Source organism: Orcinus orca, chromosome 11 (genome assembly GCF_937001465.1).
Source record: "Orcinus orca chromosome 11, mOrcOrc1.1, whole genome shotgun sequence".
In the NCBI taxonomy this organism is placed as follows: Eukaryota; Metazoa; Chordata; class Mammalia; order Artiodactyla; family Delphinidae; genus Orcinus; species Orcinus orca.
Genome location: NC_064569.1, coordinates 20,297,441 through 20,314,425, shown reverse-complemented (window position 1 = coordinate 20,314,425; position 16,985 = coordinate 20,297,441). Strand labels below are relative to the sequence as shown.

At 37.4% G+C, this 16,985-nt stretch overlaps 1 protein-coding gene across 2 annotated transcripts in view; it reads right to left on the bottom strand.

Moving 5' to 3' along the window:
* IRAG2 (inositol 1,4,5-triphosphate receptor associated 2) overlaps positions 1-16,985 on the bottom strand; it is a 92,168-nt gene that overhangs the window by 19,817 nt on the left and 55,366 nt on the right. For both annotated transcript variants that reach the window (XM_012533439.3, XM_012533440.3), the window contains 6 exons: positions 16,398-16,479; positions 6,739-6,785; positions 6,570-6,634; positions 6,306-6,413; positions 4,087-4,157; positions 830-887 (listed from right to left, as the gene is read on the bottom strand). In XM_012533439.3, the coding sequence (XP_012388893.2) occupies positions 830-887; positions 4,087-4,157; positions 6,306-6,413; positions 6,570-6,634; positions 6,739-6,785; positions 16,398-16,479 (431 nt within the window). The remainder of the gene's footprint in view (positions 1-829; positions 888-4,086; positions 4,158-6,305; positions 6,414-6,569; positions 6,635-6,738; positions 6,786-16,397; positions 16,480-16,985) is intronic.

Genomic DNA, 16,985 nt, shown 5'->3' with positions numbered 1-16,985 from the left:
TTAAAACTAAGTGACCTGGAACAGGTCACAACTTCATCAAACCATCTACAAAATAAGGATGATTTTTCTATAGTAGCTAACTTTTATGAGAACCTTTATCAGGCACCTTTCTAAATACTTTTTACATAATTTCTTCAGTCCTCACAGCCAAACTTCTGTAGTAGGTACCGTTCTTATCTACAGTTTATAGGCTAGGAAACTGAATTGCAGCTTACCTAGCTCACACAGGTATTGGGGAGAACTAAATAAAACTATGCATAAAGAGAATTTAGCCTAGTAATTAGTACAGTCTAATTTCATAAAGGGTACTTTCTTTTTTTTTTTTACTCATCATTTCCACTTTGCAGATGAAGAAATTAAGACTCAAGTTTAAATAGCTTGCCAAAGTCACAGCAAGTAAGAGAGTGACCAAGCATACAGTGAGTGACTCCAAAGCCAGAACTCTATTCACTATTCCATCCTAACAGAAGGGAGATGGGGAGAGAAGCATATTAGCACTCATTCTTCAAATACTGGCTTATTTGCTTTTAGACAGAACAATAAAAAAATCTCAGAGTAGAGCTTAGAATTTGCTACCAACATTGGCACGGTTCTTAGTTCACAATAGGGCACTAGTTATTACAAGACCTCTGGGCTTAACAGGCAATGCAACATAAATACGGCCTTTTGAAAACGCTACAAATTGAATCAAAATCAGTTCTATTTGGCTGATTTTATCTAGAGATGCAGAGTTGTAGATGCCATATCTTTACTCAGAAAGATTTCATCCATAAAACATACCAGCAGGGAACAAAAGTTCACATGGGGGTTGGAAGAGAACATTCCTTACCTCCTGCCACACATTCTTTTCTGTGCTCATTTATTGTTTCTGGTTCCCCTTTGGCTTCCTAAAATCATAAAGAGATTTTATTGCTAAACATAGAGTGGAAATCCTTCATAGCTAATCATTTCTCGACTTCCTGTCCTCTCCTGCCTACCCTGTTCAAAAAACACTCTATAGTATGCAAAGAACTGTGCTAGGCATTCAGAAGGAAAGAGGACTGACTCCAAGGGGGTTTCTAATCTAGCTGAGGCAAAAAAAACAGAAGTACATGAAAAGCTGCAATCATGATACAAGTTACTTCAAAGCAAACTAGGATTACTTGCCAAGTAAATGAGAGATAGATAAATGTGTGCTTTGCGAAAGGAAGAGAGCAACACCATGGGTTAAGAAGCATGGAAAGTCTCTGCAGACAAGGAACAAGCTGGAGCTTGAGGGAGAGATAGGACTGAATGGATGAAGAGGGGGCGCGGTGATCTAGGACTATCACACGCAGCTTTCCAGATGGATTGTTGGAGAAATTATGGCAAAATAGCTGCTAAGATTGTGCTATGTTTGGCTTTTACTCCATCTGAATATATTTTAAGGTCACTGACCCACTGTCCTACAAAGGTATCCATACGAGAATCACCATAATAGGAGAGTTGCTCTATACTGCCTGGGGAAATCTAAAGGAGAAGCTATAGGTATACAATTATTTTAGGATAATTATTATTCAACATTCTCAGAAATTTTCCATAAAAAATGAGGCCAAGACAAATTTCCTTGGTAGGGCCCTTGACACCATGTCACGTAAGTTCTGGACAACTGTAACAAATGAAATAATACAGGTAAAACACTGGATCATCCTTATCAATATTTACATACTCCAGTTTTTTTAATCCCCCCTCGACCCTGTGACATCTTCTAGTTCCTCATCTCCCATTTGTGATCAGTGAACTACTCTGCCCCTGCACCTAACGCTCCAAGGAAACTGCCCTCCCCAGTTATCAGTGAGCTCCCTACTGCCAAATCCAATGGATAATTTTTCAGCCTTTATCATTTTTTTTTTTTTTTTTTTTTTTTGTGCGGTACGCGGGCCTCTCCCGTTGCGGAGCACAGGCTCAGCGGCCATGGCTCACAGGCTCAGCCGCTCCGCGGCACGTGGGATCCTTCTGGACCGGGGCACGAACCCGTGTCCCCTGCATCGGCAGGCGCACTCTCAACCACTGCGCCACCAGGGAAGCCCTAGCCTTTATCTTATGTGACCTCACTGTAGCATCCAAATCGATCTATAATCCCCTCCTTCTTGAAGTTTTTTCATCCCTTGGTTCCCCTTTCCTGATGTCCCCCCATCACTACAAAGCTCCTTCTTGGTCTCCTCCACCATTGCCTTCTCTTATTAGGTAATGGAATCATCAAGAGTCCATTATCCTCTGTGCTCTCTCTCTGCCTGCCCTCCTTCCTTGGGGAATCTCATCCACCTGCTTGGTTCTTTGCTGGTAACTCACAAATATGTGTCTGCTTCTGAAAGTCCCACGGGTGAGCTTATGAATATGGGTATAGAGTTATCTATAAAATCTCCTTACAGGGTATTAACGATGTCTCATATCAACCTGAAACTTGACTTACCTCAAATTAAATTAAATTAAATTTACCCCACAAATTCTTCTCACTCCCTCCTACTCTCATGTTATTCTATTCGTTCTGTGGGTTAGGCCAGAAACCTGGGTGTTGACCTTTTCCCAGACCCCTGATTATCAGTTACCATGTACTGTGAATGCTATACCCCAAGTATCTCTCAAATGAGTCTCATTTTTTCCATCATCACTAAATTCATACTATCTTCATTTCTTGCCTGAATTACTACTATAGCACTCTAACCAATTTTCCACCTCCATTACTACATTTTCTAATCCATTATTTTTTTAAGTTTTCTTTCTTTTTTTTTTTTTCTTTTTTGAGATGAGCTAGGAAAGACTAGAGGACTTGAATTTTCCTCTGTCCATTTTTTTATAAGGGGCAACCACTTTCGGCATGTGGGCTAGCCAACACTACGCTTTATATATACTTTACACTACAAAGAATTATCCCAAATCACATATCCAATTACTCCACTCCCTTCAGATAAGAATAGTATAAAATTTTTATCTACCTTATTACCTTCAATGTATACATGCCACAACCTTCTCTTAACCTGAGTTAGTTGCATGAGTCTCTGTTTCTTGTAATCAAATAGGCCTAACTAAAAGAATGTTTATACACTGAGGGGAAAACAATAATAATACACACACACAGACACACAGACACACACCTCCGCACATAGAATACAGAGAGGGACTGATGTATAAATAAGACCCTTAAAGGAACGTAGAATTGCCCATAGTCTGTAAGTTACTCTTCAAATAATTATAAATTCATACCAGTGGCGATATGCCTTCCCTTTAAGGAAAGGAATTTAATTCTTTTTCTATAAACATTTAAGTATTCATCCTTATAATGTTTTATAGCAGTTTGCCATGTACCTGTATAACATTCGATACCACTCACTAGGAACCTCCTCCATGACACCTCTTCTGTCCTCTCACCCCAACCATTTCTCTTTCATATCGCTGACCAGTCTAATTACTGAGTAATTGTATGTTTCTTCCATTAATTATAACACATCTATAAGATAGATATCACTGTTTTGTTTAGCCTTATTTATTAATGCCTTCATTTATTTAAGAGTACTCTACAGATAGATATTTAGCTTGTTTCCAGCAGATCTTTGATGAATAAATGAGTGAATGAATGCATGAATGAGTGAAGGAAAAATCAGTGTGGAGTCAGGAGGTCCTACCTGAGTCTACTGAGTGACCCTGGATGGTTTGGACTCAACTTCTTCATCTATACGATATTAGTATAACTAAATTCTATTAACCTCATAATATTTTGAAAGGATAAGATGCAATCGTGCTTTTAAGAGTATTTTGCAAACTTAAAGGGACAGTTCTAAATATCATTGCAACATACCATTACTTTTACTGTTAACATGCATATATTTCCTTACCTGATTTTTTTTTTTTTTTTTTTTTTTTTTTTTTTGCGGTACGCGGGCCTCTCAGTGTTGTGGCCTCTCCCACCATGGAGCACAGGCTCCAGACGCGCAGGCTCAGCGGCCATGGCTCATGGGCCCAGCCGCTCCGCGGCACGTGGGATCTTCCCGGACCGGGGCACGAACCCGTGTCCCCTGCATCGGCAGGCGGACTCCCAACCACTGCGCCACCAGGGAAGCCCCTCCTTACCTGATTTGACATGATTTTTTCTTCATTCACAGAGCCTTGGAGTGCAATATTTTCAGGAGCTGGACTTCCACCTATAAGAAGGAGGAAACACATCAACAGTGTTGGGGGGAGGGGGAGCAGTAACAAGTAAAAGAGGAAGGAATAGTGAGGGTGGCAATGCGGGTGGAATAGTAAGTGGTAAAGTGCTTAACACGTGAGACAAATTTTGTACTAAAAAACTTTAAATGTGTCCATTCTAAAGTTCCCAAGGAAGCTAACCATATAAGATTTCTTAACAGAAATGAATACCTGTATAAATGGCCTTCAAACAGTAGGGTTTTTAAAATAAAAAGCAGCTACTGCTGCTTTTTAAAATCAAACACATTACTAGTATAATTGCAGAAACTGAATGAAAGGATGAACAATTAGTAACTTAGTAGCTTTTTTTTTTATAGATTGACAAACAGGTTTTTAACAATTATATATGCAAGGCTGATAACAAAGTATATCCTTCCAAAACACAGTATCTTTCTAAATAAAATGTAATCAAACTAAGAAGAAAAGATGCACTTTTAATTTATGCCATTCCTTTTTGTAATTTCCCTTTGTTTATTTGTATTGTAATGTACTTGATGATGATTTTCCTCTTCACATGATCCATTGTCCTGACTTTAGTTCAGTGCAGGCACAAAGGTCAGCGGCTATAGTCAGATTTCGTTTCTTTCTTTTTAAGAAAACAGAATAGTTAAAGGATGTATTAGATATTTTTAATTTACATGGAAATAAGAGCAAAATGGTAACCCCTTTCTTCAGGGATATAAAATTTTTTCCCTATGGAAATTTTATTTTAGTTCTTTAAAAAAAAATTAAAACAGGTAGTAGATTCATATGGCCCATAAATGAAAAAGCGTAAAATTGTTTTCCAGTGAAAATTTTCCCTCCCATCACGCCTGCCAGAAACCTACTTTACCTCCTCATAGACAATGTTACAAATTTTTGTCTAGCCTTGCAGAGATATTTTATATATACACAAAAACTTTTTTCTATTTTTTTCCCACAAATTTTTACATGCAATACATAATGTTTTGTACTTTGGCGTTTTTCCACACAAAAAATAGTTCTTTGATATCCTTCCAAGAAAAAAGTTTCCTTATATATGTTTTACAGATGTATACTAGTATTCCATTACATGGATATGCCAAAATATGTTAATTAGTCTTCTACTGATCGTTAACTTGTTTCCAATATTTTGTTGTGACAAAGAATGTTGCAGTAAATAAAATTCCATATACATCATATAGTATGTATGTACTTAGATCTACAGGATAAAGTCCCAGAAACCAAATTGTTTTATCATGGAATATGTACATTTAAATTTTGGGTAGATATTGTCAAATTCCTCTCCATACTAATTACAAGAATTTACATTCCCTGCAGCAGTGTATGAGAATTCTTTTCCCCCCAACAACCTTACCAACAGTGTGCAGTCAAATTTTTTATCTTTGTCTACATGACAGGTAAAAAATAGCACCCTGGTGCGGTTTTAATTAAAATTTTTCTTATTTGGCGTGAGGTAGAATATAAAGATATTCTTCAGTCAACTGAAGGAATGGATTCCATTTCTACAATTTTACAGCTCCTTTAACTTAGCACCTGTATCTCAAATTTAATTGTCCCAATTTAAACATTAGATGAGTTTTCCTTGATCGGTGTTTTTGGTTGGAATGAGAGCCTATGTTTCCCATGAGTGTCAACCGTAGTGATGTCTCACTGGGAACGGTTCAGAATAAGCACTTTATTTTCAGACTCAAATGGCAGAAAAGGATCTAACATGTTATCTAGTTAATATCTGCCTCCTGAGTGGACCATCACTAATCGGTCCATCCTTTTAACCCAGTAGATTCTAATTAGGATTCTGAGAATTCCTAAGTAGGTGATTTCACATCTGCATCACAGTTGAGACTCCGGTGTGTCCAATCAATTTTGGCCATAAGGAAATATTTAAATCCCATTAAAATATACTGTAATTTTTATTTTAAATATAGAATTGGAAAAAAGTTGGTAACATTGTCATATAGGAAGGCCATGGTCACCTCTGGACTTCTTTTCTCCAGACTATGTCTTCAAACTTCTTTTATAAAATAGTATTACTGAGCCACTGAGGATGGTTACTCCACTAGCTTCCAAGTTTGCTTAGTGTTTTAGAATGGAAACTCGTCTTGAACCCTTCAACAGCTTACCTTTGATCTTCTTCACAGCATAAGTTGATCTTTTATCCTCCTCTTTCTCACAGAGTGGTTTACAATCAATGACACCAGAAGCCATATGCAAAATTTCTGATCCAGAATCTATCAACAGGAGGAAACTAACAGCATGAATACTATGCAAAAGGATTATTTGCTTATGTCCTTTTCATTTGCACACACCTTAGCAGGTCACAGAACATCCAAGCTTATAGTTATAATACTAACACTCTATTTTTATATCTTTTCTAATCTACTCACCACTTGAAGTTACAGTACTCTCTGTGGATGAAGTGTGTCCAGGAGATGGTAGGGTGGAATATTCCCTGTCAAAAAAGTAGAAGTATTTTAGAGTGTCTGGTCCAAAGAATTCTCTTAGAAATTAACTGAATATGCATCAAAAGTCATACACAGAAACAAACAAGCAAACCTGGACTGTGGCAGTCTCTCAGAATATAAGCGTTCAACACCATTCTCCTTAAGATAAAAAAAAAAGAGAGAGAGAAACAAGTTTAACAATTTGACATTTTCCATTCCAGAGAAGTTGTGTTAAGCAAACATTTTCATACAGTTTTAAATGAACCCATATTTGCTTTGCTCTTCTGCAGAGGATATGGGAATGGGATGGTACAGGGCAGACTGATATACATACTTCCTCAAAGCTGTACTTGCAAAAAAAAAATCCAATTTTAAGTATACTTATGAGTCCAATATTTAAAGAAAATTTAAATTCTTGGGCAAAACAAATTCTAAACTTAAAGGGCAGATAGAGTTTATATCATGAACTTAAGTTTTCTTTAAACAGAACATTCTAGGTGGGCATAAAACAACATTTCTATTTATGGAAATATTACTCAACTTAAAAATTTTGGCCTGTTGATTTAAAAATGGTTCTCAATTTTCTAGCTAGACACATAATACATTTTAAAGTTAATCCAATTCTCAAAGATCTGAGGGATTACATCTACGTCAGCACCTCTTACTTGGGGTTCAAAAAGAACTTAACAAAACTGTGGTCCCAGCCTTCCAGGGCAAGCATGTGAAAGTCTCATTTGAGCTTCTTAACGTTTATCAAGAGTTCCTAATTTGGGGGGAACTTCAGGAGATTAGGTTCACTTATTCTCTTTCAAAAAATACAGTGGGAACACATGTTCCTCTTTAATAAAAAGTTTTTCTATTCAATAATAAGTACATTTTCATTATCATTTGGTTTATTTAGGAAAAAATATAAAAATTTAATAAATTAAAACTGAAATCACTTGGACATATCCAAAATATGCACAGACAATGCAAAACTGAAGACATTTAAATATTCCATAATCAAACACACAGCTTCTTGTTAACTGGCGCAACCAACAACAGGTTTCAATGGAGGGATGCCATATATCATAAACCGTATTTAGAATCTCTCCAAGATAATACTGACTATAGTCACAGAAAGATAAAGGTTTAGCAAGAGTTTGCTGAATGTATAGTTATCCAATACAAAAAACAATAGCTTACATCTGTTCAGCACATTAAAATTTACAAAAGCCCTTTTACGTATCATCTCATTTAATTCTCCCAACAACCTTATGCAGTGGGTTTTACGGAAAAAAAAAAAGATTTACTTATTTCAGGTAAGGAAAGTAAAACCAATGAATAAAGTAATTTCTCGGGAGTATTCAGAATGGTGGTGTCAGCCTCTAAACAGTCTAAACAATCAGACTAAATACAGTCTGATTGTAAACAGAACTGTCTTCATTGTAAACAGAACTGTCTCTGAAATACCCTAAGGCTATTGGAGAGGCAGACTTCACAATGATTGTCTTAGACTGGTAGATAATTTGAATATAAACTTTTAAAATGTTCCCCTCAAATGTTTAGAAAACTCCACAAACTTGCACAGCAAGAATTTACACCTAATCCTCCTACATATAAATGTTGGGCAATCTTCTCTTTTATTTCATTTTTGTCCCTGCTTTAAATGTCTTTGTGTCAGATTATATGTAACTGAAGCCTCTTGTGACATCAGTTTAATTTAAGTCAACAACTTTCATCAAAGGCCCAGTTTGTGCCAGAAACAGTGAAAGGCTGTTTCTGGCACAAAACAGAAAGGTTGGAGAGACCAAAAACACATTCCTTGTCCCAGAGGAGCTCACAGGCCAGTCAGAAAGACAAATATGTAAAACAAATACTTCGTAAATTATAAGCAGCATTCCACAGAGGAAAGTAACATGCACAGAACAGAGTAGGGTAATATTTGCATTAAATTTTGAAGAGAAATTATACCTTATACTTCACAGGTAGTTAAATGATATTGGCTCTATCCTTAAGATATTTAAATAGATTGTACTAGTAATTAGTATATGCTTATTTAACTATCTGCCAATATATATGTAAGAAATGAAGCTATAAAAATATGAAAAAATTAAACATTCTTCAGTCTCATTAAGTATCCTCCATAAAAGTCAACAAGGATTGACTCCTTAATAATAAAAAAATCAGGCCCATTTAACCCTCTATAACATACAAATCTGTTATTATGTGTGGCTTGAAAAAAACATTTATTACTGTGCTATAATTAATAATATATATTATATATAATAATTATACTGCACTAACTAAAAAGCTAATTTTGTCAGAAAAATATTTCTTCTTATACAAATCAGAGTCATGAATACCTATATTTGAATTTAAGAGGTATGAAAGAGAATGCAGTTATTTTCTATTCAATTAAACTGATTTCCAGTATTAGGGGAAAGGGAACACATTATTTCTGTAAACTTTGTTTTTTAAAAAAAAGTTTATTATTTAAAGTCAAAATAATAATAAATATAGCAAAAGTACAGTTTGCTTTCATTATACTAGAAATAAATCTCATTTGCCATATGGTCTGTGTAAAGCCCTTCTTTTGTCCTATTTTTTATATGTGAAACCTTTTGGTAAACATAAAATATTTATTGATTAAATAAGTAACAATTCTGTGATTTTCGAGAAATGGCATATATTTTGTAGCTGTACATTACTACATTGTTCTGTTGCAAGGATATTGGATATTATTGGATATTACTCCCAATTTGTTAATCTTTATAAATCTCACTAATCAGAAAACAACATAATATACAACATATCTCAATCTTAGATTTTCATACATTTGGTCTAACATTTTTTTCCTCCTTACAAGAAGCAGCAGATAAAAGAAGGAGATTTTTTTTCTTCCAAATTTAGGATTATAGTTAATGAAAGTTGGAGATATAGCCCCTCAGGGTGTCTGTACCTGTGAAGGGGGGGTGAAAAATAACTCAGCAAAAACTTTCTACAATTGTGCTCTTTTCTTCCAGTTTCAAAAGGCACCCCTATTTAAACCCACAGGAGAACCTAACACACACAACAACTGTAGGATCTGGGCAGATGATAAAAAAGATAATTTACTGGATATATTTTAAAACCAAGGAAAATCAAGAAACTGACTAAAAGCAAGAAAAAGAAATTTCAGAAGAGAGACTTACCTACATGTAGAAGACTGGCTCAAGTCAATGAGTCTAACATATGCCGACAGCATAGAGCAGGAAGCATGTTCTTCCTGTTCGAGCCATTCAAATATCAACCTGCATAACATTTACATGAAAATCCGTGGTCCAGCCCATTTGCTTTTGAGAGTAAAAGTCTAACGTAGGGTGGGGTAGTTAAGGTACTCATGGAACAAAGCGAGACATTCTCCCACGGGCTAGATCAGCAAATGCAGGATGCATACACACATATTCTCTCTCTCTCTCTCTCTCTCTCTCTCTCACACACACACACACACAGCAGTATTATTTTAATATTTAGATAGAAAATATGACGAACAATAAGAAATAACTTCTAAGGTATTAGTAAGGGCAATTAACAGGCCTAGATAATCTCCCAGGGTTACTCTTCTAGATGAAGTGCTATTTCATCCTTAGATTTTTATGATCAGAAACCCTTCCACTAATAAACATTCATGTTACCGATGTAATTTTTACTTTTAGATCCATTTTAGACAATTGACGTTGCTCAAATAAACTAATATGATTTTCTGAGAAAAGAAGAAAAACCGAACAAAAGGAGTTTATATAGACTTATTTTATTCTAACTTAAAAAAAACAAAAACGCCCTTGACTTGAAGTTGGTTTCAATATTCTAAAAAGAAAAGAAGGTAAAATTAAACATCAAAAGATTACAACTGTTATAACCTAAATAAAACGAAATTCCTTCACAAGTTTTTTGGGGTTTTTTTGCAATTTCTAACTAAAAGGACACCACACCTTCAGATCCACAGGACATTCCCACCACTTTGAGGTTCATTTGTAATACAGTTATAAGCCAACTTCTACATGTCCCAGTTTTGCAACTGGCAATGTTATTTATTCTCCAAGTTTATTAAAGCTGCACCCACACACAGCTTGAGAGAACAGGACATACAATGGCCAGAAAATCTGAGATACTTTAAAACTGATTCTGTCCTTTGCCTCATAAATCACCTTCTCCTAGTGATAGTATATCTTAGGCAAAAACATGTAATGACATGAAGGAGACCTCAAAGGGATGGCAAAGCACTTAATATTTAGTATATGTGATTTTTTTAAACAGCCAAAGAAAAAACAGAAATTCATCTTCCTATCCTCTGACCTGTATCCTCTGAGCTTCACACTGCTTATAATTCTGATTCTGGGTGATAGTTACAGTTGCTATTTTCTGAGTGTTTACTATGAACCAGGTACTTTATACATGTTATAAAGTGTCTTGTTGGGGTCAAATCTGAGGTTGGAGTAGGTAGAGGGGAGAATCAGTTTCATTGTCATGTAATTTTCATGAAGCTTCTTAATTCTTGGAGTGTTTGGGGACAAACACAGGTACCTAATCACAAGTCCAGTTTTGCAAAGTCCCAGAAATCCTTTGGTTGCTCTTCAGACTCAATGGTGGGAGCAGTGAATAAGGAAAGATTATAAGGAGAGACAACTGAGCCCCAGAGAGAAATTGCCAAGAGTGAGGAAGAACTGAGAAAGTTGGGCCAAATGAACAGCTGGGTCTAGCTATAGAAGGGAGCAGCAATCCTTGATTCAGTGGGAGACTGTGCTACTAGCCAGCCCTGCTGGATTATCTACTTTCCTTGAAAAGTAGAGGATAATTTTAACTGCATCACAAGGAGTCCACCCAACACCACAGTAGTACCCAGCTCTGAAGGTGCTGAAACAAGAAGTGAGAGTCATCTCCCAACCGACCAGGAAGAGGAGATCACCACAGGTCCAGACACAGCGTTCCAAGGAGGTCGACCGTGGAGCAGGCAGGGACTATGGACAGTGTGGGCAACAAACAGAAAGGACTGCAGAGATGTGAAACCAACTACCTTCTCCAGCGATCTCTCAGGAGGTGAAGTGTCCTTCCCTGGGACCCACAAGTTGGTGAGATCAGAAGGACATTGGGATATACCGGTAGGCACCAGTATAGAGGTTCTTGGAAATGCTGAGAAGGGACCCCATGAATCAAAAAGGCCTTCCTATTCATCAGCAAGTGGGGAGACAGAGCACTGAGATTTGTCTCTCCTCTAAATATGACCTACTTGGTTTGTTTCGCTGGACTGGTTAGGCCAGAATTCAGCTGCTGCAGAGATATATAGGTATATGTATATGCGTAATATACGTATATGTGTATGTGTGTATTTGAATCCTGAAAAGGACTCTGCAAAGTAATATCTCTGTTTCACAAGGGAACACACACAAACTGAAAGAGGTTAGGCCACTTGTCCGAGTTCATACAGCTAATAAGTAACAGAGTCAGCTTAAACCCACAACTGCTTAATTCCAAAGCCTACACTATGTGGCTAAAAATTCTAGGTCATGACTGGGAAATATTTCAAATAAATACAAAAGTAGACAGGATAGAATAATTACCCTTTGTGTACCCATTCTGCAGATTCAACAATTAACAACCTATGGCCCATCTCCTTTCATCTATACCGTCACCCACTAAACCTACCTTAGCATTGTTTTGAAGCATATCCCAGATACCATAGACATTTCTTTCATAAATATTTTAGTCTGAGTCTCTAAAAGATGAGGACTGGAAATAATTTATTTCCTTTCTTCCTCTTTATGCTAAAATATCCCAAATAAATAGATTTCACTGGGTCATTAAAGCAGCTCTGTTCTCCCCAGGAATGTCCCAAACTGGACCCCAAATTATTTTACTAAGACACGTTCTTTTTGAGGTATTAGTCTTGCTAGAGTCCTTTGGTCACCCAAAGATCCCCTTATGAATACTGATGTTCACTCTTATCTCCTATTGTGCTTTCTGAAAAAGATGCTAGAATATAGCTTCCTCTATGAAAATGGGAGAGGAATTAAAAAAATAAATCTAAGGTTCTCAGGAACACCAGTCAGAAAGCAAGAGGGCGAGACTGTCAATTCAACAAGTCCACTGGGTGCTCACTCAATGTTTTAAATAGAGCCTGTAGGGAGTACAAAAATAAATAAGTCAATAGGCATTCAACAAATATTAATTAATAGAGCAGCTACTGCATACCAAATCTATTCAGGTTGCTAGGTGCACATTGGTTAATGGCCAAAGGCACTCTACACCAAGTTTATAATCTGATACAGGAACATGTTAAGAAAACAAAGAACTACAATGTAACCAAAATATAGACGAGAGGAGCACCGAGTTACTGAGGTCTAAAAGAAAAGAGTGAACTTATTTTTTTCCTGAGTGCTACGGTTGAGAAATGAGGAAAATGAGGCCTGAATGACAAGACTTTTCCATAGTAGCAGAGAGGTCAAACCAGGGAATACCCTCACTTCTTGACTTCTAATCCATTACGATTTCCGTCTCAAGAAGGACTAGAGATGCTTGATGGTAAACATTTCTCACTACCACAAAAGGTTTTATGGAACACTTGGTTTTTGGAATGGGCCTTGATAGTCAAATAGAATTTGACAAGTGGAGAAGTGGAAGTGTTCTGGGCAGAGAAAGCAGCATAAACAGCTTTGTGTCACATATTCCAACGATACAGACCACCTGGTTCGGCTGACATTTAGGGACAATTATAAGGCATGGATGGGGAAAGGATGGAAAGGTAGGTTGCAACCAGATTAGAGAAGAGCTTGAATACCAGGGCAAGTTGTTTGTTTTGAAGGCCCTCAAGAGTGATGAAATTCCAAGAGTTTGAAGCCAAAGAGTTAGGAAAACACAACGATTTATGGGTCGCTGGGACAAACACGGATTACATGCTTTGTAATTTTAATTTCATGTTTCATCCTAATTCTTATGAATGAGAATGCATAGATAAGCATTATCTAAGGAGAGAGTTCTATTTGTTTAAGAGATGGGTGGGGGGCATGAAGGGGTAGAAGGTGGGGATTTACTCAAGGGACAGGCATGAGGGAGTCAACAGGTTGCCCGGATTCCTCAGTGGAGCAGAGGAAAAGGGAAACGGTGGACATTGGTGGGAACAGCCATAGAGTACAGCTGACAGATTAGTTCCTGGGGCCTATGGAAGAAATGGCACGGAGGCAGCAGGAAAACCTTCAGGGAATCTATACATTTCCGCAGGAGCATTTAACAGGAGTTTGTCTTGTGATCTCCGTTCGCTCCTACTTCATGGGTGTCGAGACAAAATAATTCGGTCACATATCCTAATGAGAGTGGATTAGGAGCTCCTTTTAGATACAAAAGGGAGCAAATTTATTTCTTAGCCAAAAAACTACTTTCAAGGTAACTAGGAGTCGTTATTATGATTGAAACGTCTAAATTCAGTGTTCTCAGAGGAGTTGTAAGAAGGGATTAATCTTTGAAGCTATACAAACTTGAATTTGAATCCCAGGTTTGCTACTTACTAGTTGAGTGATCCTGGTTAAGTTATTTAACCTCTCTGAACTTCAGTTGCCTCATCTGTAGAAGCAGAGAATACTTACCATTCAAAGTTGTAGAGAGAATTAATAACATGGCACGTGGAAATGTTTTCCTACAAAGCATCTGGTACACAACTGATGTTGGTTCCTTCCCCTTTCTTGGTGAAATCAGTACCAGATAAAAGGGAAATTACTAACAACCAAACATCCTGTAAGCTTCCAAGTTCAACTTCCTTTATTAAAACTTTACAAGAACTGCTAAGGAATAGCAAAATAGATTCATTTCCTTTTTCTTTCCTTTTCTCAGCTATTCAATAGGATGGGGTACTAAGGAATGGAAAAATGTGAGATACATACACTTAAAAGAATAAGAACAACTCATATAAATCATTTTTTTAAAAAAACTCATTTTTTAAAATGGACAAAAGATCTGGGTAGACATATCTCTAAAGAAGATATACATATGGCCAATGAGTGCATGAAAAATGCTCAACATCATTTGTCATTAAGGAAATGCATATCAAAACCACAAGATACCACTTTACATCCACTAAGATGCCTATAACCAAAAAGATAGACAAAAAATAATAGATACATGTATATATATAACTGAATCACTTTGCTGTACACCTGAAACTAACACAACATTGTTAATCAACTATGCTCCAATATAAAATAGAAATTAAAAAATCAAATTTAATTTAATTAAGAAAAAGATAGACAAGTGTTGACAAGGATGTAGAGAAAATGAAATCCTCATACATTACTGGTGGGAATGTAAAATGGTGTAGCTGCTTTGAAAATCTGTTTTGCAGTTCCTCAAAGTGGTAAACATAGAGTGACCATACGATGCAATAATTCTACTCCTAAATATATACCCCAAAGAACTGAAAACATATGTTTACACAAAATGTTTTACACTAATGTTCTTAGGGGCATTATTCATGGTAGCCAAAAAGTAGAAACAACCCAAGTGCTTATCGGTGGTGAATGGATAAACAAAAGGTGGTATATTCATACACTGGAGTATTATCCTGTCATAAACAGGAATGAGGCACTGATAACAGGCTACAACACGGATGAACCTTGAAAACATTATATTAAGAAAAGGAGCCAGTCACAAGAGGTCCGTATTGTCTTATTCCATTTATATGAGACATCCAGAACAGGCCAGTCTATAGAGGCAGAAGGCAGATTAGTGGCTGCGCAGGGTGGAGTGGGGTGGCGGATAGGGCTAGACTGCTAGTAGGTGTGAGGTTTCTTTCGAAGGGGATCAAAATGTCCTAAAGCTGATTGTGGTGATGGCTGCACAACTCTGAATATTTTTAAAAACGTTTAATTGAACAATTTAAATTGATGAATTGTTTGGTAGGAGAATTATATCACAATAAACCTTTTTTATTTTATTTTATTTTATTTTTGCGATACGCGGGCCTCTCACTGTTGTGGCCTCTCCCGTTGCGGAGCACAGGCTCCGGACACGCAGGCTCAGCAGCCATGGCTCACGGGCCCAGCCGCTCCACGGCATGTGGGATCTTCCCGGACCGGGGCACAAACCCGTGTCCCCTGCAACGGCAGGCGGACTCTCAACCGCTGCGCCACTAGGGAAGCCCAATAAACCTTTTTTTAAAAAAGGAAGAGTGATGGATTTCCAGATTCTGGAACAGAATGGTCTGCTCCATTTGACTGAGAAGATCACGTTCCCTCAGGCTCAGACTGCAGACCAAGGAAAGTGCTCCAGGCACATCTCCACGACCTGGGGTGTTTGCCTAAGTGCCCTCAGCTACTCAGTATTCTCTTCTTGGGTAGAGAAGTACAATTAGCATCTAACTGCAGCAATGGGTACTCCTTGGGCTTTGCCTTACTCTGTACAGCAAAGTACCAGCACCTCAAAGATTATCTAGCCTTTACCTCGAGAGAGTCAATGAGACCTGAGACTCCTGATAGCCAGTAGTGAATTTAAGTCCCAAACCAGCCTGCCTTTCAAAAAGTTCAGCACACTTCATCAAACTCTCCATTTGGTTATATATCCTTGAGTTTATACTATAGAAGGGGTAGAAATCCCCCCAGATGCCATCAAAGGTTGACATTTCTCATGCATCTGAATTCTGTGGTATAAGACTTGTACTTGCCATAAGCGTCTCTATAATACTTAAACAAAACAAAACAACACCATAGAAGAGGGTCAGGATATGGTAGAGCTAAAAATGAAGTTGAAATATAGTCCAATACTCACTTCCATACTTAGGTCATTATTCATCCTGATGCAACCTGAAAGATCTGTTCCTGGGTGGGGACCACCTGTCGGGCCTGGACACCTAATAATAGACAGTAAAGTTCCTTAATACAGGTGGAAAAACTGCAAATTTCAGCAGATACCAATCTATCACATAGTTCCCCTTCCCTGCCCCAATTTTACCGAATTTCTAATTAAGTTCATGTCTTAACGGAGACATGATGAAAGAGAGCTCTAAGCTCCATCAGCGAGAGAGGTTATAACCATAGAGAATCTAGTCCCAAATGAAAATGAAGTATTTGCAATTCAGAGTCTTGCTTCCTGACCCTCGATACAGAAAGGAAATTTCATTGGGGTGAACAGTGCTCACAAACTCCACTGACATTTCTGAACTTTTCCTAAGGAAGAAGTGTCTGTGTACTTAGAAAGGTGAGTGAGCTCAGATGAGCTTTGGGAGAGGGTATGTGCGAGCACAGGGATAGAGTCCCAAAGACTTGTTCACCTGGAGTGTGAAGGAATAGAAAGATGATCGAAACCTAGCTGAATGAGTTAACCTAGCAGTACATAGTATATTCCTAAAAACTGGGA